The sequence below is a fragment of the Sabethes cyaneus genome, chromosome 3 (assembly GCF_943734655.1).
Source record: "Sabethes cyaneus chromosome 3, idSabCyanKW18_F2, whole genome shotgun sequence".
Taxonomy (NCBI): domain Eukaryota; kingdom Metazoa; phylum Arthropoda; class Insecta; order Diptera; family Culicidae; genus Sabethes; species Sabethes cyaneus.
Genome location: NC_071355.1, coordinates 131,726,212 through 131,750,269, shown reverse-complemented (window position 1 = coordinate 131,750,269; position 24,058 = coordinate 131,726,212). Strand labels below are relative to the sequence as shown.

The following is a 24,058-nucleotide window of genomic DNA, read 5'->3' as shown; positions in this document are numbered from 1 at the left end:
AATACGAAGTTTGTCGGGTCAGCTAGTCTATACCTATAAAAAAGTATTTCTGTCTGTCTGTCTGTCCCTATGTTCCTTTAAGAATCGAAAACTACTGAACCGACCAGCGTGAAAATTTGCATGTAGGGGTTTTTGGGGCTACGGAAGGTTCTCTCCCGCTACTAAGAGGGGAGGCCTATAAAAATGGATTTCTGTCTGCTCTATATTCCTTATAGAATCGAAAACTACTGAACCGATCGGCGTGAAAATTTGCATATAGGGGTTTTTGGGGCCAAGAAAGGTTCTTATGATGGTTAGAGACCCCTCCTCCCACTAAGAGGGGGGGCTCCCATACAATTGAAACCCAAATTTCTGCATAACTCGAGAATTAATCAAGCAAATAGAACAAAATTTTACATGTGGGTCTTTTTGGAGACAAGAATTTTTTCCATGGTAAATTGAGACCCCTCCTCACTTTAGGAGGGGGGGCTCCTCTACAAATGAAATACAAATTTCCTCATAACTCGAAAACTAATTAATCAAATAGAATCATATTTGGCATGTGGGTGTTTTTGGAGTCATGAATTTTTTCTATAATGAATTGAGACCGCTTACCTTTTTAGGAGGGGGGGCTCCAATACAAATGAAAAACAAGTTTCCTCATAACTCGAAAAGTAATCAAGCAAATGGAACCAAATTTGGCATGTGGGGGGTTTGGAGGCAGGAATTTTTTTAATTATGGTTTGAGGCCCCTCATCCCCGTGGTAGGGGAATAAGGACTATCATACAAATAAAACAGAAATTTTTGCGTAACTCAAAAACTAATCGAACTCGAGAAATTTTTGACTCTTTCATAAAACATTAATCACTAACAAGACCACCAAAAGCTATCAATAGTAAGGCCGCGAGTGTTGCCGGCGACCTGCCGTCGGTAGCGCCGGCCCTGCGGGGGGCAGCCCCCCTTAGAGATCACCTCTATCCAGGTTTATTTATTTTTCTATATCTGCTGACCTCTATTACTTTCCTTCAGTTGGGTCACCCCTGCGAAATGGTACTTTCTACGAAAAGAATTTCCGTGAAATGGTACATCCCGCGTAAGGTTTTTCGCGAATGATAATCTGCGAAACTCTATATTCCGCGTTATGGTCAACCAAGAATTGGTGTTCCGTAAAATGGTATTCGGCGAAATGGTTTGTAATGATGGCGAATATTGTAATGCTATCCGCTTTATTTTATGACAATACGAAGTTTGTCGGATCAGCTAGTTGTGTGCGTGTGTGTGTGCGTGTGTGTGTGTGTGTGTGTGTGTGTGTGTGTGTGTGTGTGTGTGTGTGTGTGTGTGTGTGTGTGTGTGTGTGTGTGTGTGTGTGTGTGTGTGTGTGTGTGTGTGTGTGTGTGTGTGTGTCTGCAATCCATCGCCCACCGCCCAGCAGCGCTCTTATGTAAAAAAATTACTTGCATCCAGTAGGTTTGTTTCTGTAAATGCAAATAATTTAGTCCTGGAGATGGAAGGTGATAGCTCTATTGTTCATCCAGCGACCCATTTCTAGAATGCCTGGATATACACGTACATGCGGAGGTCGCCTTTATAAACAATAAGCCCCGCATGGATATTTTTACACATCCATACTTCCAAAATAATTTTCATTATTCTGGCACGTATATAGTTGAACAAAATCATAATTGCAAAATTCTTCTAGCCCAATTTCATTTTGATGCATAAAAGAATAATTTCTACCGTAGCGCCAACTACATGTCAAATGAAACCACTTTTCGTCAATAAATATCGAAAATAATTTTCGATAATTGGCATCTGGAAAAATTTTATCGGGGTTTATCAAGTTTGTTTTGTTTCCATGACATGTGTTTGGAAACTACTTTAACTTTGAAAATGTATACTTATCTCTTGCCAATCGACATGATCAGCACACTACAGGAAAGAACAAACACTAAACAGTACACTCGCGCAAACTATATCAATAACGAGATGAACCAGCCCACGGCTGAAAATCTCGATAATAAAGAGAAAAAAAAACTATCAATAAATACTTTGTTTTAACACTGAAAATTTCTAGAAAAACGGAGCGTTCGAATGAAAACAAACAACCGGAACTGTGCTCCCAGACTCTCCCCAAGTTTGTCGGGTCAGCTAGTTCATATATAAAAAGAAATATCGTCAAATAACACAATTGAATTAGATTTGGTTTTTTATTGTTATGTAAAATAGGTTGTGTGTAGGGTAGCACGGAGCAAGATGCCCACCTTAAGTTTCACTATCAATATATCCGAAGAAATCTACAGCAAAGGGCTCAAAACCCTCGCTACGTTATCTTTTACAGTCTTTTCTATAACCTGTATTCATCGATTTTTGGGAATTTTTCCAACCTGCGGGGCAAGATGACCATCCTTTCCAAAAGCTATTAAACCTTCATTGTATTTCACGTATAATCTAAATAATAAATATTATGAATTCAAACTGGTGATAAACTATTTTAAACATTATTTGAATAATTTGGAGTGTTTAGTTAACCATAAAATGTTCCTTGAATCTACGTATTCCTCTGTGGTCATTATTAGACAGAAACATGTTAAACAATGTATTTCGGTATCGAAAACAAATAAATATGCATGTTTATTCCGTTACAAATATTTTATGCAACGATTGTTGCTGATTTAAGGTTATGGTTACGCAATTCAGGGTAGCAATCTTGGTCTATAAAGCGGTGCGCATTTTGCCCCGCAAGTAGATGTATTTTTTAAAAGCAATTTGTGATAAATACATTATCTGCAATTCTGCATAATTGCTGCAATATGAACATCTGATTCATTACTAAAATCAATGCCACGATAACTTATTCGTTAGATGAAAAAAAATTTAAAATCTTGAATAAAACCTTATTTTATGGCTGCGCAATCTTATAATAAATGCAGTATTTTTAATCATCGATCTATATTTTTTGTTATTGAAGAGTTCAATGATTTTATTTTTGTAATTGTTTGAATTATTGTTAGATGTACTGTTTATTTACGCGTACGGTTACTAATTACATCCCTTTACAGCGTCTATAACGATTTTTGAAAGGGTGGTCATCTTGCCCCAGGTGGGCATCTTGCCCCTTCCTACCCTAATTTAAACTTTATTATGTACTGTAACGGGAATCACGGCTTTGTCATGGTAATTTACTTTTTAAGCCTTAATGAAGTTGCAAATAAAAAAAACTATTTCGTGTTTTTCGAACAATTTCCAAACCTTTGTCATAGTATAACAAAGTTAAAAAATATCGATATCCGTCTTTTGTTCAATCCGTCCCACTGTGCGTCGGCTCTAAAATAAAGTAAGTAAGTTGCATCGTTTCTTCCGTGCAGTTAGCGCACTTGTGTTGCAATAAAAGATGCCTTGAACAACTTAATGAAATTTTGTAAATGAGATAGGAGATATTTCTTTCCTGCATTTTTAGGAACAATTTCGACAGTCAATTATATTTATTGTAATATTTTGGGATTGTTTAAACTTCTACAAACAATTTTAAAAAAGGGTTAAAAACAAAAGTTATTGTGCACTTGTTTGACAACAGGAAAATTAAGGAAGAGATAACTGTAGAAATTTAGGCTCATGTTTCAAATTAATGGGTGATTTTACTTCAAACGATGATCACTGAATTATTCTAATGTGCACTACCAATATTGAAGGCTTCGTTATTTTGTAAACACATGAATTAGGCCATTACAAATATTTTATAAAGTTTTTGTCCATCCGGTGTTAGGCCACTGAAGGGGGGGAGGCGAAAAAAACAAAGAGATTTTTTTATTCGAGCAAAAAAAAGTATTGATTTTAGGCAATTTTACTTAAAGTTTAGACGTGAAAACCAAATCTATTCTTGTTTTTCATATATACGTTATTTTTTCCATGCAAAAATCTACGAAAAAGACAAAAACGAAAGAAAAATTTTTCGGTCGAATTTCGGAAATTCCGTTGTGCGAATTTCCATTTCTGTTTCATGCTAGAAGCCTTAACTCAACTCGTACACTCATTTTTCGAGTTTTGCAGGCTGTAGAACCCACAGACAATTGATTTTATGAAAAAAAAATTAACTCATATCCTACAAATTATTTTTTTGCCCCCGATTTTTCAAGCCAGTTTCCAAGGGGGAGTGCCAAAAGCTTTTAAAATTATTTGCAATGGCCCTATTGATTTAATATTATTTCATTAAATTGAATCGTTGTTTTAAAAGGTAATCAAAATAATAATCTAAACCACATTTAACATTCCGATTCTTTTCATTTATTCATAATTTATGCAACGTAACTGTATTCATCACCAGAATTGGGAGTTCGTTCGATGTACTGCTTGTCGATCAAAGATTCTATGCATTTCTTTATCATACCAATATTCGGAGCAAAACTTACTTTCGATTGAGCCAGTATCTGAAAAACAAACATCAAATAATAAACTAATATATTACATATGATATCATACCTCTTGTATGAGAGCGTTGTGTCTAAGAACTTTTCGAGACTTCATGATCCTCACTATAGTGGCTTGCAGGTACATTTTTCTGTCTTCATCAACAGAATTTACGGTATTTTCAACCTGTAATTGAATATTAAACATCTAATAGAATGAACGGTGTTCAAAAGACTGTTACTAAAAAATAAAATTGACCATTAAAACGGTAAATGCCAAATGTTTTGTATGGTCATCTTATGCCTTTGAGCACATGTTTTAAGACATAGTTGGACGAATTTTTGGGTAACGCCCTTTTGAAATTTTAAAAGGTAGATTGCTTATATAAAGTAAACAAAAATCTTCAATGACGCTTCCACAATGAACGTAAATAGCAGCCGGTATTGATTTTTGACATAGGACTACGGCAATATTTGGTCTTACGGCAATATTTGGCTGGGTAGGGTGGCATTCCAAAAAATCTTTCTCGAAAAGTGGTCAGGTTTTTAACGCTAACACAAAATCGTAATAGAAAGTTTACATTAAATCGTTTTGATGTCAATTTCAAATTGGAATTGTATAATGATTAGAGTATGTCAAATCGAAGTGAACAAAAAGTTGTTTTGTAGTCGTGCGTGTCTTCATATACAATTCATGACTGTGAATTATAAAGCAGTATAGACGACTGCAATATTTGATTAGAGTAAGGCGGGGCATAAGTGCGATGTTTGAAGTTGTCATCAATTTTCGCAAGATATAAAGAAGGACAACAACAAAATATATTTTATTGTGATGCAGCTATTCAATGTCTTTGCATACAACTATAAATCATCTGGAACAATAGTGTTATTGAAAATAAATTCTTCATTCTTCTGATCAAGTGCCGATTCGCACTTTTACCCCACTAGCGGGGCAAAAGTGCGAAGCTCGAATCCACGAAATTAGCACAGCAGTAGCTAACAAAACCATATAATCTTCAATCGGCGATATGTTTCGGTAAGGAATATTCTCAATTTACACCTTATTCCTATTTTGCGCTGGTGTATTGCTGCCTCCGACAAATCGAAACTTTCCCAAACGTTTGTTTTTTGTTTCATCAGCGGAAAAACATTGTTTTCCTTCGACCAACATCTGTAGAGCACACAGTTTTCTGCAGATCTTCCATTTCTAGTATCTGTAATATAGTGCCAAAAGCTGTATATAATTAGCTATACATTTTTGTCTCGTCCATGAATCGCAATTTTGCCCCGTCTGTGAATCGTACTTTTACCCCGCTAGGTGCTTGACGGGCTTTGAATAAATTATGGAAAAGCGAAATATATTTTGTAAACTCTTCTCACCGTACTTTGAAAACAGATATGCGAGTGATTTTTCAAATTTTCAACAAGTAATATCCTCCTGTTGACATCGTATTACCCGTATAACAAAACATTACATCAAAACCGCCCTAAAATAACATTTGCACACAACTCAGCAACTATGCTTCGTAAGCAACCAAAGTTTACGTTAGATTCAAGCTGTCAAAGTAGTCACCCAATAATGCCAATGTAGTCAATTTACTCGGAATCTGCACCGATAAATCATTAAATCGGATTTTTACCGCTCCTTACTCTACAACAAAGGTAGAAATGTAGTTTCAACCACATTCATGGTTGTTTTACGCACAAACAAAAATTTCATTTTGTTTCAAACTGATATGTATAATTGAAATGAAAATATTTATTGTTATATCGAAAATTCAATTTGACAATACTTTACTCTTCATTCTAAAACTGTTATTTTCTTGATTCAAATAGAATTTCGTTTTGAAACAAAAATATTTTTAGGTTGTTATAAAAATTTCGTTTGAAACAAATTGGAATTTTTTCGCTCCGTGATAGAAACGAAACCTTTCCCCGAACAACCCCGTTGAGAATCACGGCACGCTGACAAACGAACAGCGTCGCGCGCAGTACATTACAAGTCGCAAGGACTTGCATAGTGTCGTCGTCCCGTCAGTAAAATGAGTTAGATTCTCGATCCATGAATCGAACTTTTACCCCGTCAATAAATCGAACTTTTGCCCCGCTAGGCGCTTGACGGGGTTTGATTAAATTATGGAAAAGCGAAATATATTTTGTAAATTCTTCTCACCGCAATTTCAAGAGAGATATCTGAGTGATGTAAAACGCTGCTACAATTTGTCAACAAATAATATCCTCTTGTTGATATCGTATTTGCCGTACAACGAAATATTACATCAAAACCGTTCTAAAATAACATTTATCCATAACTCGGCAACTATGCTTCGTAAACAAAAAATGTTTACGATAGATTTAAGTTGTCAAAGTAGTCACCCGTCCATGCCAATGTAGACAATTTACTCGGAAACCGTACTGATAAATCATTGAATCGCACTTTTACCCCTCCTTACTCTATATCTTAATCATATATTCAGGAGTATTTAGTTGCGTGCTATAAAAACTACGCAAAATAGAATTACAAATAATTGTCATTATTTTCGCACGTATATCGCCTCCACTTTGGTACATATGTGTTCTTATATGGCGTGAAATATAACTTTTTCGTTCAGATATGATTTCGTATATCTCAGTTGCAATCGAGATATACAAACCAAATGGTTTACTGGGACTACATCTCTCCTTTCTTCTTATCTTTATACAATTCTTTTACGTTTATATACTAAATAGTCTTTGAAATATTCAGGTTCACAAGCTTCTGGGTTTCTCCTAGTTCTAGTTGGACCAGTGCTTCCTGGTCCTGTAGGCAAACTAACCTTGGCTTGGACCGGTTGGTTTTCCGAAATTCCTTCATTTTTATGTACAATTTCATCGAAGACTAAAGCTGGTTGTTCAAGGCTGAGGAAAGGGCTACTACAAGTTAACCGTTTGGCATGATTAATATGCCTATCATATTCAACACCACTTTGTAAGTTTTTTTACAGTTAAACGAGTTCCAATTTTCTTTGTGACTATGTATGGTTGTGGATCAAAATTAGGTGTAAGTTTCCTACGTTTTAAAAATTTTTTCACAACTACGTGATCACCAACATCTATTATTGAATGCTTAGAACGTCTTTCCTATCTCCATATACTTTTCCTTTTTCTTTCTTTACTTTATCGGTTTCCTGTACTTTATCATTTATACTTTTCAGTTTGTCGAAGGAGAAATCTGGTAACTTATCTTTTAAGTTACGGCCAAACATTAATTTTGCTGCAGTTTCATTAGCAATAGAGTGCGGCGTATTTCTATAAGCTAATAAAAAAATCGTACAGATCGTTCTTCCACTCTCGACCTTGGGCAACGCTTATTTTTATAGTTTTTAAAAGTGTCCGATTGTAGCGTTCAACTAATCCGTGTTGAAATGGGGCGTATGGTATTGAGTGCTTTCAGTGTATTCCTGATATTTTACAAAAACTCGTGAACTCTTCAGATTTAAATGGAGGCCCATTGTCACAAATTATTTCTTTTGGGAAACCAAAACGTAGTTCGTAATTTAAATATTGTTCCTTTGGCGGTTGTGGTTGTCATTATTTCAATTTCAGGAAATCTAGAGAAATAATCAATAACAACTAGAAGATGCGTATTATTCGATATTTCTGTAAAATCTAATGCTAGCTTTTTCCATGGCCCAGGTGGCAAGGGTATTCTGTTCATTGGTTCGAATACTGGATTTGAAACCAATAAACATCCGTTACATGAACTGATGAATTCTTCAACCATTGTATCAATGCGGACCCACCATACTTTCTCCCTTAGTGTTTTTTTTCCTTTCGATCGTTATAACTATTTCGTTTATTAGAGACGGGGTATGGTATGGATCGATTTATATATGTCCGGGGATGTGATGTTCTACAACACCTCGCATAGTGTCCAAGCTTACCACGTTTACCGCAACGGGATGCTTTTGCGGGCCAACGATCGTCAGTAGCTAAGTGATTTCCCCTGCAGCTAGAGCAAATTATTCCTCGCTGATTAGGGGTTGATTTTTCCCTGCACTTACCGCATTCAATTCAACTAAAGGAACTGGTTCTCTGCGAAATTCTTGAAGTTGTGACTTAACAGATTCATGGGTTCGCGTGATTGCTAACATCTCTTTCAGAGCGATATCGGCTACCAGATACTTAGCACGCAGTTTTTCTTCATGTTGGGTGGCAAATACTATTTGGTCCATTATCATGTCGTCTGTTTGATTCCCAAAAGTACATTGTGCGGCCTGCTCTTTCAAGCGAATCACGTATTGGTCAATTTTCTCATTTGGGTTAAACATAATCTGACGAAACTTGAGTCGTTCATACCTCTGTGACATCTTTGGAGAGTAATACTTATCTAACACTTCCATAGCCAATCTATAGCGGTTATCGAGGACGGATGATTCACTGACGGTTACATCTCGTGCTACTTTACGAACGTCTGCTCCTCCGAAGCACATCATCGTGATCGTCGATACCCTTTAGTATTATATGCGAAACAAACTGGTCCCTCCACAGTATCCAGCGAGTACTTGTCGATCCATCTCGGAAAATGGTTGTATGTTAAAATTTATCTGAAAAACCAGAGGGGTTGTGCACAAGACACGACCGCATATATAGGTGACGCAGGACTACGTGGGTCTGTAATGTATTCATGCTTGTAATCATTCGATTCTTCATGTATACATGCTATATGCAACATATTTACATGCTACATGCGTTGTATGTAACATTAATCAAAGTAGTAACATTGCATACGTTCAATCCTCAAAAGATTGTGCATTTGAAAACAATTTAACAAAATCAAGAACACAAACTATTGCTTTCCTGCTACCTTACTGAAATTAAAGATTGTTTTTATTACCCATGGTTCCCCACGTTGAAGGGATTTTACCAATTCAATCCTATTTTATCAACAGCACATCTTTTCAATACACTTCTAATGAAACGGTAAGCATGCGTATTCACAGGAAACTAGCAGTCATTGACTTTTCGTCGGAGAGCCCAATTTCGGAAGCAGCTTTTCGGCCCAAAAGCGGGATTGTGTTTATAAAAATATATATACTGCATTCTTCTTGCCAATCTAAACACAGCGAATATATTTTCATAAACCGAATTTTTGTTTCAAACAAAAAAACTGCTTTTGAAATTGGCAGAATCGATGATGATTAATTTCACCTTCATACAGAGTCATATTATAACCGAACACTACAGCTGTAGCACATTTTTCCAACACAGATATCAAATTCGCCGAGGTTTAATCGTCTCGCAATAAAGAATTTGCGATCTTTTGGGACAACGAACTTGTGTCATTTTTTCTGGCACACTTCCCTAACACAGACTTCCCTAACATAATATCAAACACTATTCACATATATATGTAGTATTTTGATATCAAAATATTGTTATGTTAAAATCAGGGCCATGGTGTGCTTGTCAAACTCCATATATTCGGTGCGTTACTGACATGCACCAAATTTTTGGCTCATAGGGCTACCATTTTTTCCAAATTAGAGTGACCAAGAAATGTTTGCAATATTTATATTCATATTTTACTTTCAATCAAAATAAATTATTTTTAATTGTTTGGAAATTGAAATAACAGCGAAGAAAAAATCACACACACAAAATGACTAGTGATGGATAGAAATGGAATTGATAGAAATAGATAGTGATACTTTAAGGTCGTTTTTATCAATTGTAACAGAATTCATTAAGACAATTATCAATTACCTTCCTTCAAACAAAATAAGTTTGGTTAGCTTATTACGAATATTGCTGTTGCAGTTGAAAACAAGAATTAAACCGAATATCGCACGTCGATTATTACGGTTTTCAACTGCAACATCAATAGACTGTTCAAATGGTTGAACCGATTTGCTGTATCATGTGAAACAAATTTTTAAATAGTTATGAACAAACAATTTGATGAGATCAATACGATGATTGAACTCCGGGTCACAATCTTCAATATCCCGCATTTTGCATCTAACTGAACACCGCGGATTAAAAGTGCGACATTGTTGTAGTAAGAAAGAGAAATGTTGCGGTACTGTTTTGTCATATAAATTGAAAAAAATTCTGGATTAATCCTGGTACAGCTGGCAAAGCACAATACTAAATAGGAAAAAACGTATGAGGAATTTTTTATGGGGATGATGGTTTTCATGCTATGTATGAAATTTTCGCTCGATACCACCCCCCTGGTTAAAATGGTTTGACTGTGGTACAGGGTGAGAAATCCAAACTTTTGCAAGTCGATAATTTTTCAGATCGTTTTATTCATTTTGATGATTGAAGGCTACTAAGTGAGTTAAAGTTGTTTGCAAAATGTGTTGTACCTTGCTGCCTTATACTGAATTGACGGCTAAATAAACATTAGCACAACGACGGATCCCTTCTGCCTTGTCCTCTCCATCATTTTCGAAAGAAATTAATGCTTGACTCTTAAATAGTAAATAATTGCAGGCAACTAACTGATGCAAAGCAGCAATTGAAATATTCAAAACTATTCTCGGATAAAAGAGTCGCTGGTTTTCCTCACTTTGAGAATTACTGCGTTACTTCACATGCATAAATATCCTTTCAGCCGTGTTTCCTTGTAAGACAACAGTTCCAAAAAAAATCTTGCAGTACTTATTTGCGACTGCGAAAGCTAAAAAGATTTTTAATCCTGTTCGCACTTACACGAAAACCCATTGTCAAGACTTACGTAAAAACAAAAGCAAAAATACTTCCTTCACTTTTTTCTCACGCAAAAACCAAACAAATATTAGCAACTTCGTAGTTGCGAATATGGATACAATCTGGCAAAAGGAAAGGATCGCTGGTCACTTTTCTGTGTCGTTTCACCTTCAGGACATCAATTTGGACTAGATTCAATGTTTAAAAATGAAGGAAAGGAAGGGGTGGTTTTATGCTTTAACAAAATTGTTTACTTTCAGGGCATCAAACTGGACTAGGTTTGTCGCAATCCTAAGAAATCCTGTTGGGACGAGAGGACTATTACTCTTTCTGGCATACTTCCCAAGCACAGTGTTGGCGAGTTCACGCCAGCGCGCCTTACCCTATCGAACCAGACTGCTGATTCTTAGCAGCCAGCGGATGAGAGTTGATAAGAGTGATAACTGCCCACACTGTTATCAGTAAGTTGAGGTAAGGGAAGCTGTCAGAAAGAAAAATTTGCATATCATGTAAAACAAAAGATACATGCCGCGTGAGTCCACACTTAATCAGTTATTCGATTCAGATATATTTGTTATTAAAGCTATTTCCTACAATTTCAACTAAAAGTGCTTATTTATAAAAACTATCGCTCATCGAAGGATCGCACTAATCTTAATCTAAGGTTATAGTAAATTTATATGCTTAAAGTACGGGTGAAAACAGTGTTACATACAGCCCAATTGTACGGACGATAAACGTATCGGCTTGCCTATAGATAGACCGGACGAATCAGCCCGCAGAGAAAAGATTAAACATAAGTCTGCCTACATTCTATTTGTTCTACCAGAATCATTGTTCATTGAGTTGCATACATATTGTTACGATTAGCATTTAAGAGGTTGTTATACATTGCAGGAAAATAATAATCCCCCTACCAGTAAATCCTAAGTCACGGTCGTTTCATTTGGAGATTATTATTTCGGAAATCATTCTGATTGTTGGCAATCTCCAACACACAGATATCAAATTAGTCTAAACGTCGTAAAGAATCTTCGACCTATTGGGACGAGGGGGTTTTGTTGCTTTTTTTTTTCTAAACATAAAGTAATCGAAATCACAGTAAACAGAGGGTGTATTTAACTGTCGTCCCTGCCTGTGGAGCAAGGCGATCATAAAGAAAATGTATGATATAATTTGACCTTGAAACTGTTCGTCAATTTTTACTAATTAGTGATTGAAAAAAAATGTTCCAATAGAAATCACATAATTGCTACATCTTTTATGGTCGATCGGTATCTAAATCATGAAAATCCATTCATAATTAGCAGAGCTTTGGCGTTCAAAATTTTTCATTCTTTCGTGACGCTACTGTTTTACCTGACTCACTGCGAATATGCGTATTATTGAAATGAAACGTAACCATTCGTTTTATTCGTTTATAACGCATATGCAGTTATTATCGATAACAAACTATTTTTTATAAGTTGTGCTTTTGTTATTGCATTTAATTTGTAAAAAGTTGCATAAATAACAATTCAGTTTCACAATACAATTATTGCGTACTACTGGCACATGAAATATAACGTTTAAGTACGTTATTTTTAGTGATCAAAATTAACGATATTTTCGATACAAGGGCGATATTTTTCGAAACCTTTCGAACCAACACGATCCCGCGAATACAACGCATTTCGCAGTGAGTCAGGTAACACAGTAGGTTGAATCCAAATGTTGGATTGACACTCTGCGGTAAGACGTAGTTCTACGTCAAAAGTGACAGACACTCCTCGTCCCAATGGGTCGCAGATTCTTTACGGCGCCTAAGCCTATGCCAATTTGATATCTGTGCTTGGGAAGTACCTCAGAGCAATGTTGCAAATTTTCATCACGATGAAGGCTCATCACCTGCTCATCAGCGATTTAAAGCTTATCAACTGGCAACTCTATCGTATCCTGATTACTCGCGATGAATCGCCGACGCAAAAGCTGGTGAGCAAAATATTAACTGATTACGCTCGAAAATACTCGCTCGATATCTCTGTCTCTGAGTGTCTCACACTCATCGCTATAATCATCGTTAATCGCTGTCATCCAACCGAGAATGTATTTTGCGATGAAACGTAAACAAACATATTTTTTGGCAAATTACAAAAGAAATATTGCTCGTTCAAATATAAAACGTTATTCGTATCACATATAATAATTATGAACTTGTCAAACGTCAACATATAGTTGCAACGCAATACACAACCAGTAACTTCAAGCGGCACACGGACAAACAAAATGATTTCAAGATTTAGTTTTAATGAAATGCAAACCTGGTGCAATATTATTATTATTAATTGGTGCCTCGAAGGTTCGAAGCTATGAAAAATAATACGTCTACTTCTTGTGTGACTAACGATGAAGGCTGATAATGAAAATATCGTCGGCTACTGTTCAAAATTTGATCCTGGTGCACTCAACGTGAATGTTGAAAAACAGCATGTTAAAATAAGTTTATGAGATTAAGAGTCTTCTGGGTGTAGAAGAACGTAGATGTTTTGAAGTGCATTTATGTATTATGTCGCAAAAATGTATATTACAAGTATCTCAGGTGCTAATAGTCGAACTGAAAAACCAACATAAATGTTAGGTACATGTTTTTTGACAGTATAATTCAATATCCGATAGCGCTTTTGCCTGTTTTCCAAAATCGAAAATCAAAGCTACTCATTGCGATGAGTCAAAACGCGAGGTATTCGTTTTTGATTGGCGTCACTAGCGATCAAATCATTGCATGAAAAAGAGTGAGTGGTAATTCGCTTTTCTCTAACTCGCATCAAATAATTCTCAGCTAGAAAAGCATTGCCAGAGAATTTGACGTTATAGAATCACCTTTGAGTGTGTTTCGAACCGAATCAGTACTTTTATCGATGAATAGCTACATTGCCTCAGAGTGCAAAACCACCCTTCTTCTTCAACCAATGTTATCGTTTCAGCATTAAACCTAGTCCAATGTGATGTCTTGAAGGTAAACAATTTTCTTAAAGTATAAAACCACCCCTTTCATTCAACCGCCTTTAACATTTAAGATTGAAATTAGTCCAAATTGATGTCCTGAAGGTGAAACGTCATCGAAAAGTGAGCGGTCATCCTTTCCTTTTGCCAGATTGTATCCTTATAGATACTGCAAGAATTCGTTCGAAACTGTTGTCTTGCCTTTGTGCATGTGATGTGACGCAGAGTTCTCAAAGCGAGGAAAATCAGCGACTCTTATCCGAGAATAGTTTTGAACGTTTCATTTGCTGCTTTGCATCAGTTAGTTGCTGGCAATTCTTTACATAGTTTCCATAGTCGGCTGGTAAACGGCTGAATAATGCGTACCGTCGGTGCCTTGTGCACGTGTAGGCATAAAATAGACCCTACAGTGGTTCATAGCCTCTTATTCAGCAACCCCTATTCCTACCGCCTCGTGGTACCAGCCGGGATACGAGCAACTTTGGTGGAAATCGGGTAACCAACCCCGGTGGAAGCCAAGGTCGTATGCTGACAGGAAAGGAGGGCTCTTTCGAGCTTCGTTGGCCCTCCGGCGAAACAGGGGGTTGGTGTAGCAGGCTTTGCAAACCGTCACCACGAAAAATACTCAAGCATGGAACGAAGAACAAATATATTCTTACTGGAACAATCGGAATAGACCCACGCGACGAAAAAGGACTATGGATTGGAAACTCGGGACGTGGAACTGCCGATCTCTCAACTTCCAAGGGAGCACTCGAGTGCTCTCCGACGTATTGAAGAGCCGCAAGTTCGACGTCGTAGCGCTGCAGGAGGTGTGCTGGAAGAGCTCAACGGTACGTACGTTCAGAGATGGACATACCATCTACCAGAGCTGCGGCAACACACACGAACTGGGTACAGCTTTCATAGTGATGGGCGAGATGCGGAAACGGGTGATTGGGTGGTGGCCAATCAATCCTCGAATGTGCAGGTTGAGAATCAAGGGCCGATTCTTCAACATAAGCATCATCAACGTGCACAGCCCTCACCTCAGAAGTACCGATGACGACAAGGATGAATTCTACGCGCAGTTGGAGAGTGAATACGACCGCTGCTCAAAACATGATATCAAGATCGTCATCGGGGATTTCAATGCTCGGGTCGGCCAGGAGGAGGAATACAAACCGGTGATTGGAAGGTTCAGTGCACACCAGCGAACCAATGAAATGGGCCTAAGACTTATCGACTTTGCCGCCTCCAAGAATATGGCCGTACGTAGTACCTTTTTCCAGCACAGAATCCACCATAAGTACACCTGGAGGTCACCAAATCAGACAGAATCACAGATCGACCACGTTTTGATCGACAGTCGGCACTTCTCAGACATTATCGACGTCAGATCCTATCGAAGCGCTAACGTTGACTCGGACCACTACCTAGTGATGGTTAAGATGCGCCCAAGACTCTCCGTTGTGAACAACATTCGGTACCGACGCCAGCCTCGGTTAGATCTCGCGCGGTTGAAGCAGCCAGACGTCGCCGCAAACTACGCGCATTCACTTGAAGCTGCACTGCCGGAAGAGAACGAGCTGGACGAAGCCCCTCTCGAGGACTGTTGGAACACTATCAAAACAGCCATCAGCAGTGTAGCGGAGAGCTCCATCGGGCATGTGGCCCGGAATCAGCGGAACGATTGGTTTGACGATGAATGTAGGAGGGTGATGGATGAGGAGAACGCTGCGCGGGCGGCCAAGATGCGCAGTGCCACACGTCAGAACGTGGAAAGACACAAACAGAAGAAGATGCAGCGAAACCAAATCTTTCGGGAGAAAAAGCGCAACCTGGAAGAGCAGGAATATGCAGAGTTGGAGCGGCTGCATCGTTCTTAGGAAACGCGGAAGTTCTACCAGAAACTGAACGGATCCCGCAAAGGCTTTGTGCCGCGAGCCGAAATGTGTCGGGATAAGACTGGCAGTATTCTGACGGACGATCGTGAGGTGACGGATAGGTGGAAGCAGCACTTCGACGAACACCTGAATGGCGCCCAGGCGGAAAACCATGGTGGCGGGGACAGCGATTTCGACGGTGCAGCAAACGGGGAAGAGGTGCCAGCCCCAACGATAGGCGAAGTTAAGGAAGCCATCATGCAGCTAAAGAACAACAAGTCAGCTGGAAAAGATGGCATCGGAGCGGAGCTTATTAAAATGGGATCAGAAAAGCTGGCCGCTTGTCTGCACCGACTAATTGTTAGAATTTGGGATACGGAACAGCTACCGGAGGAGTGGAAAGATGGGGTTATCTGCCCGATCTATAAAAAGGGCGACAAGTTGGACTGTGAGAACTATCGAGCGATCACCGTTCTCAATGCCGCTTATAAAGTGCTGTCCCAAATCATTTTCCGCCGTCTATCACCAATTGCGAATAGATTTATAGGAACTTATCAAGCCGGCTTCGTTGAAGGTCGGTCTACAACGGATCAAATATTTACACTGCGGCAAATCCTCCAAAAGGGCCGTGAATACAGAGTTCCTACGCATCATTTATTCGTTGACTTCAAAGCCGCATATGATACCATCGACCGGAAAGAGCTATAGAAAATCATGGACGAGAACAGCTTCCCCAGGAAGCTCATCAAACTGATTAAATCTACGATGGATGGTACACAGTGCTGTGTTCGGATTTCGGGTGGATTGTCAAGTTCATTCGAATCACACAGAGGGCTTCGTCAAGGTGATGGTCTTTCATGCCTGCTGTTCAACATAGCGCTACAAGGTGTTATGAACCGAGCGGATATCAACACGCGGGGCACGATATTCAACAAATCTAGTCAATTCGTCTGCTTTGCCGATGACATGGATATTATCGGCAGAACATCTATGGCGGTGGCTGAACAGTACACCAGACTAAAGCGCGAAGCAGAAGAGATTGGGTTAAAGGTAAATACGTCTAAAACAAAATACATGCTGGCCAGCGGTACTGAGGCCGAACGACACCGCTTGGGCAGTAGTATATTGATCGACGGCGATGAGTTTGAGGTAGTCGATGAATTTGTCTACCTTGGCTCACTGGTAACGGCGGACAATGATACCAGCCGCGAGATTCGGAGGCGTATTATCAGCGGAAGTCGTGCTTACAGGGAGGCCACAGAACTTCTTGAAAAAAATTCCCGATTTTTTCCCGATATTTTCCCGATCGGATTCAAGTTTTTCCCGACAGAAACTTCCTTCATTTTTTCGTTATAAAATAAAGGTAACATATGCTGTGTATATTGCAGTTTGCAGAGCAGAGCTCAAGGATCGAAACTATCACTTTACTGTGAGTCTACGGAGTGCACTCGTCGATTCTGCCACGAAACAGAAGTGGAGGTTCAAATAATGTAGTAGCCGAAAATCAGGTATCTTTATGGACAGCCTGGGCACGACTGGCTCTCAAGCCCACTAAATGTGCATTTAAATTAGTTTAAGAGTGCAGCACAACGAAGGGAACTTTCCCGCCAAAACAAAGTTTCATTATTCAGGGTGCCTAAACACTACGGAAACGAGAGTAATAAGCTTGACAGCCTAGCGAAACAAGGATCAGCTCAGACAGCAGTCCGTCAATGATACGCCAACCTGGGGAGGGCTGTTAAGAAGTCTTGCAAGCAGGACTAGAGAGCCAGGGTCAAATATCTAGCTGATGAATGACGACGTTACTTTTTACACCCTTCCGCTAGCGGCAAATTTTCGCAGGCTTCTGTCGTGCTCTGCAAAATATCTCAATTCTCGGCGTTTTCCTGGCAAAGCACAGAAGACGAATCGATTTGCTCTCTCTCAGTCGAATGTTACCTTCGTCGAGTTTTGTTTTGCTTTTGCAATGCTTTGCTCTGCCGGCGAGTGAGCATCAGTTTGGTGTCATCTTTCTTTTTCTGCCGGAGCGCTACCGAATGCATGCTCTCAAGGTCACGGGACAAATCGTTCCAGTCCATATAATTACCTAACGCATATTCTCTTTGGGACACGGAGCGAATAGCCTCGTGTCTTCAGCGTGCGAAGATAATACTAGCTCTGCTTGTCGTTGTCCGCCTTCTGCGCAAGATGAGTGGTCGTAAGAGTAAACAGTATTTAGGCATCGTTCGAAGGGAGAGGAAACGGTTGAACAGAAAACGAAAGCAATTTGATCGTTGTGAGAAGCAGATTACTCTGCCTCTGTATGCACAAGATGAGCAAAATGAAGCCTGGACAAACCCATCTTTGTTAGCTCAGATGATGCATCAGCTTTTTAGCAATATGTTAGCAATAAGGAAACTGCAACTTTTCCGATGGACTGGATGCAGGGCATATTGGTCAAAGTCCCTAAGAAACTAACTGAATGCGGTAACTGGCGTGGCATCACGTTGCTTTGCATTACTCTCAAAGTACTCTGTAAGGTAATCCTCAACCGGATCCGAGAGAAAATCTAGATTCCCTGCCAATCGATATAATACGACTTTCCGTATTATGTTGGAGCAAGTCATCGAAATTCTGACCTGTTTTCTTCTGGTACTTGTTGATTTCGAGAAAGCATTCGACCGAAACATGAAAACACCTGGGGCGTACTAAGGCGTAGATGAGTTCCTGATAAAGTAGTTTATCTCATTGTTTTAGTGCAAATTACTGCACGATGGCCTCCTGTCGGTCCCTATATGTGTTACTGCAGGAGTGACATAAGGCTACATATATACTGTCACCGCAACTGCTCCTCGTTGTGATGGACCAGATTTTAATTGGAACCATTGATAGTGAACCAGACCGAAGATTACCCTGGGGTCTTTTCACTTTCCGCCCAGTTAGCTTCGAGGTACGATGCTGGTTTAGCAAGCCAGTCGTCGTATGTTCGAATCTCGGCTAGGCGGTGCTTGCTAGATAGAGTCAGTAGGATTGTTACACTGGCCCGCTGCGAAATCTGTTGATAAAGAAGAATAATGTCTAAAGACGGTTTCAGCCCAAGACTTTGCTATTGCTTTGCTTTTGACTTTGGCCGACGACATTCTCTTGCTCTGCTGACGACAATATGATGTGCAGAACAACCTTGATGACAACTCCAAGATAGTAGGTCTCATATTCAACGTCGCGTTGACCAAGTCAGTGAGATTAAACATTATTAATCCATCCAATTTCAAAGTTAGATCAGGATGGCCAGGGATTTGGGACTATGGAATTTGGGAATTGGGGCTCGACACACAAATCAGATTACCGTACCGATCCTAATACGAATTTTCAATTGAAACGTGAAATTCGTTCGATTGCATGCTAGACGTGGTCCGTGTCGGTGGAGGCAACTGCAGGTCTTCGTTCTGCATCATTCAGGATTCGTGGTCTCACACTTGGATTTCCAATTAGGAACCTTATCGTCAATATCGCCACATAGAAACAGAGATTCGGAAGCGTAAGTGGAGAAGGATCTGATATATTTTGAGAAGAGGGGCGAACGAAATCGGCAGGAAGACACTCAAGAGGAGAGCAGAGGAAGCAGATCCAGAAGCTACTGACGGCGTGGTCTTGCTAACTGTATTCAGATTATTATTGGAACCTCACCTGGCGACATGTGGCAGATGGCAGAAAACCATGGCAGATAACCGTCCACCAACCAGACTTGATACCTTTGTTCTACCGAACCACAAACCAACGGACATGAACACATCAGTAATTAAGTCATCAGCAACAAGATAAAAACGGGGAATATTACAATAATTCAAAATATTGGATGCAGTGGATCAGCTTCGCAACAGAAGAAGAAAGCTCTATTTATTACTAATCGTCTCCTCCCAGTTGGTCTCGTGGTACGATACTGATCAAATAAGCCAGTCGTCATATGATCGAACCTATCAATTTTGCTACACACTAACAGTTGACCACAAAGCATATCAAACACAACATTAGGAGGCCAAGTCACTGACGAACTGACATGACACTGGCATTTCACTAATCACACATAAGATCTCACAAGCAATCGATCACTTGCTTGTAGCCAGGTGGGCACAGTTGGTGTACTTTGCACGTTTGCTTTTTGCTACCCGTTTTTTGATTTCAAACATCTCTCGTAAAAAAATCTACAAATCAAAGCTGACTACTTTAAGGTAAAAATATAAAGCGTTTAACTTATACAAATTGTTATTCAGTAAAAATTGTTATACGTGCGGAAAGAAGTATTAAAATTTTTTAATAACCAAGAGGCCAACTGAAAGGAGACGGTTAGCAAAAAATGGAGCTCTCTTCTTCTGTTGCTGAACTGAACCACTGCGTCCAGTATTTTTAAATATTGTAATATTCCCCGTTTTTATCTTGTTGCTGATGACTTAATTTTTGATGTGTTCATCCGTTGGCTTGTTGTTCAGCAGAACAAAGGGATCAAGTCCAGCGACGTTCCTTGAAACCAACTGGAAGGCTGTATCCTCCACACACCACTATTACGAAAAAGCTGATACAGAGAGTGCCATACACTCACAGTTACAGACGGGTTTCAGTTCGTCTTTGCAGGTGGAGGAAATTCCTGGTACGAAGATTTCGTTTGAGGTCTAAAGATTCATGTGTTTCAGAATTGTAGGGGTGTCGACATGTCTCCCAGATTCTATCAAGGTATTCAACTTGAACATCTTTACGTAAATTAATGAATTCCCGATTTATAGCAATTTTCACCAAATTCCCGACTTTTTCCCGCATTTTTCCCGACAGGTTCCAATTCCCGACTTTTTCCCGCATTTCCCGCTTTTCCCGAGTCTGTGGCCACCCTGTGCTTATTATGGGCTCCACAAGCAATTGCGGTCGAGCAGACTAAGTCCCCGTACAAAGTGCACCCTGTACAAGACGCTTATTAGACCGGTTGTTCTCTACGGGCATGAAATATGGACAATACTCGAGGAGGATCTGCGAGTGCTCGGAGTCTTCGAACGACGAGTGCTAAGAACGATCTTCGGCGGCATACAGGAGAACGGAGTATGGAGGCGGAGGATGAACCATGAACTCGCACAGCTCTATGGCGAACCCAGTATCCAGAAGGTAGCTAAAGCTGGACGGATGCGATGGGCAGGGCATGTTGCAAGAATGCCGGACAACTACAAAGATGGCGTTCGCCTCAAATCTGGTAGGAACAAGACGACCAGGAGCGCAGCGAGCTAGATGGTTAGACCAGGTGGAGCGAGATCTGGCGGAGAGTACTCGGTGTCCGAGGAATTGGAGAGCGGTGTAGTATGAACAATAATTAAATTTAATAATCACCCATAATTTATCCCAAAAGGGCTACAAAGTTGCAGGCCATATCATAAAACCCTAAAATCATAAAACCTCCCAGTGAACAAACAACTTTGTCACACAAAGTATTCTATTACTCGCTGATCATGCTGATCGCGTCTCGAATTTCGAGTTGACATTCCAAATTAAAAGTATATCCAAATTCCTTTCCCACACTTCAAACTCGTAAATTTTCCCATACCCGAAATTGCATTAACAGCAATAAGTATTTTCAATGTGAACATTTGTTCGATGCATGATCGGCACCTGTTCGATACAATCAATGTGCGTCGGCAGCATTCCCATATGCTTGCATGAATGCGCTGCGAGCAAGTGACGACGTCATTAATTTTTTATGTCGCCTAGTCGATGTGTTCGGCAGAGTCCCGATCGATACGGTGCATTGGTGTTAGGGCCAAATATTTCTTTGTTTGTTTTGATCGGCTGTTCGCCGATCGTACTAAACCATATGATTAGGTAATAGAGTTTAGAACACTCAGGCTTCCCCCACTTATGATGTAATGATACAAAAATTAAAGCCTTCTCCATTTGGTTTTGGAATAAACATTCAGAAGTTAGTCGCAGAATCGACAAGTTACAAAAATCGTTTGTTATTATTTTTCATGAAAATTCCGAAACCAAATGAGGTTTCCACAGCGGTAGCCCTCAACCGAGTTACATGGAGAAATTTTGTTCAACAGGCTTTGTCTTAGGACGGCAAGCCACCTAAGTAAGTAAGTAAGTAAGTAATTGGTGTGGATGCGTAGACGATTTCCCGATCGATTAGTGTAAAAATATTTACAATCGATCTGGAAACCACTAAGCTATTAGCGCTCAAAATTTTTCGTGACGCTCTCATTTTCCGATTTTTTGGAATGACACCCAATCCCCAAACCTTGCCGTAAGACCTAGTCCTACGTCAAAACGCGCACCAGTAATGAAAAATCAATCACAAACAATTTGTTTTGACACTTCGCTGCAGTGTGATGGCGAGGAAACTATTCGTATGCAGTAGGCGGCGTTGTGCAGTCATTATATTAGTAGTGCGTACTTTATTATGGCCAACTAAAAATGGACTTTTTCTAGAACTATACAATAGCCTGATCAAAATAGCTAATGTTTATATTTAAAGATACATAAATCGTTTAAAGCATTGAAAATATTACAATTTGTCCAAATATACCGAGTTCATATGTTTGACAATAAAAAAGAGACCGCGTGTTATATAGTATGAGAGCGGGTGCGTACTTTATATTGTCCAGTACTGTATCTGTCGCGAATAAATGTTAAATAGTGGAATTTCATCGGAAAAAGCTTTTTTCTTTCCTTTAATTTCAGAGTTCGTATTCCACTACGAGACTTCAAAAACTTCAGACAATTGGCATATTTCTCACTTTTCTTGAATTTCAATGCAAATTTCAAAATTGCAAATTGTAAACGCATACACACATAAATGCATACAAACATACATACATACATACATACATACATACATACATACATACATACATACATACATACATACATACATACATACATACATACATACATACATACATACATACATACATACATACATACATACATACATACATACATACATACATACATACATACATACATACATACATACATACATACATACATACATACATACATACATACATACATACATACATACATACATACATACATACATACATACATACATACATACATACATACATACATACATACATACATACATACATACATACATACATACATACATACATACATACATACATATATACATTCATACATACATGCATACATACATACATACATACATACATACATACACACATTGAATACAATCGACATTTCATTGATATGCTTTGATTTTACACGTTTTAACGGTTTAATATACGGTGCTTAAGTGTTAAAGTTTGAATAACTTTTGAATGAACCTTCCGATTTTCAATAACTTAGGGTACGGGAGGGTATTTTCAGCAGGTTTCTAAATTCAAATTTTCTTTCGCAAATAAATATTCTTTTGCGACATAAAATTTTGATAATGTTTAATGTTATAACTATGTTCTCAAGATTGTAAGTAATCTACAATTTTTTATTCAAAGAACGTTGACGAACCACGAGAACCACGTATTTTTTCACGAGAACTAGGCCTTAGGCGAAAACATAGATGCCATCGCTTAATGGACTGAAAATACCCTCCCGTACCCTAGTTTCGTTTGATAGATCTCAACAATAAATTTTCAAATAATAATAAATTGTAGGTTGTTTCTTGTTGTAATAATACTTATATGTTTTCAATGCTTTTGTATTACATTTCTTTATGTAACTTTCAAATCATAAGCGCATTCATCAAGAAATTTGGAAGTTAAGGGTTTGAAAGGCTCCCCTTGTATATGCAATCAATTTTGTTCATATCAGTTAAGGGACCTATGAGATAATGAAGTCCCATATTTTTCGAACACACACACACACACACACACACACACACACACACACACACACACACACACACACACACACACACACACACACACACACACACACACACACACACACACACACACACACACACACACACACACACACACACACACACACACACACACACACACACACACACACACACACACACACACACACACACACACACACACACACACACACACACACACACACACACACACACACACACACACACACACACACACACACACACACACACACACACACACACACACACACACACACACACACACACA

At 39.1% G+C, this 24,058-nt stretch overlaps 1 protein-coding gene across 1 annotated transcript in view; it reads right to left on the bottom strand.

Annotated features, from left to right (window-relative positions):
* Positions 1–3,460: 3,460 nt before the first annotated feature.
* Positions 3,461–24,058, bottom strand: part of LOC128744251 (cullin-2) — a 300,626-nt gene continuing 280,028 nt past the window's right edge. The window contains exons 10-11 of the mRNA XM_053841107.1: positions 4,457–4,570; positions 3,461–4,404 (exon numbers count right to left, since the gene is read on the bottom strand). Coding sequence (XP_053697082.1) covers positions 4,273–4,404; positions 4,457–4,570 — 246 coding nt within the window. The 3' untranslated portion in view covers positions 3,461–4,272. The remainder of the gene's footprint in view (positions 4,405–4,456; positions 4,571–24,058) is intronic.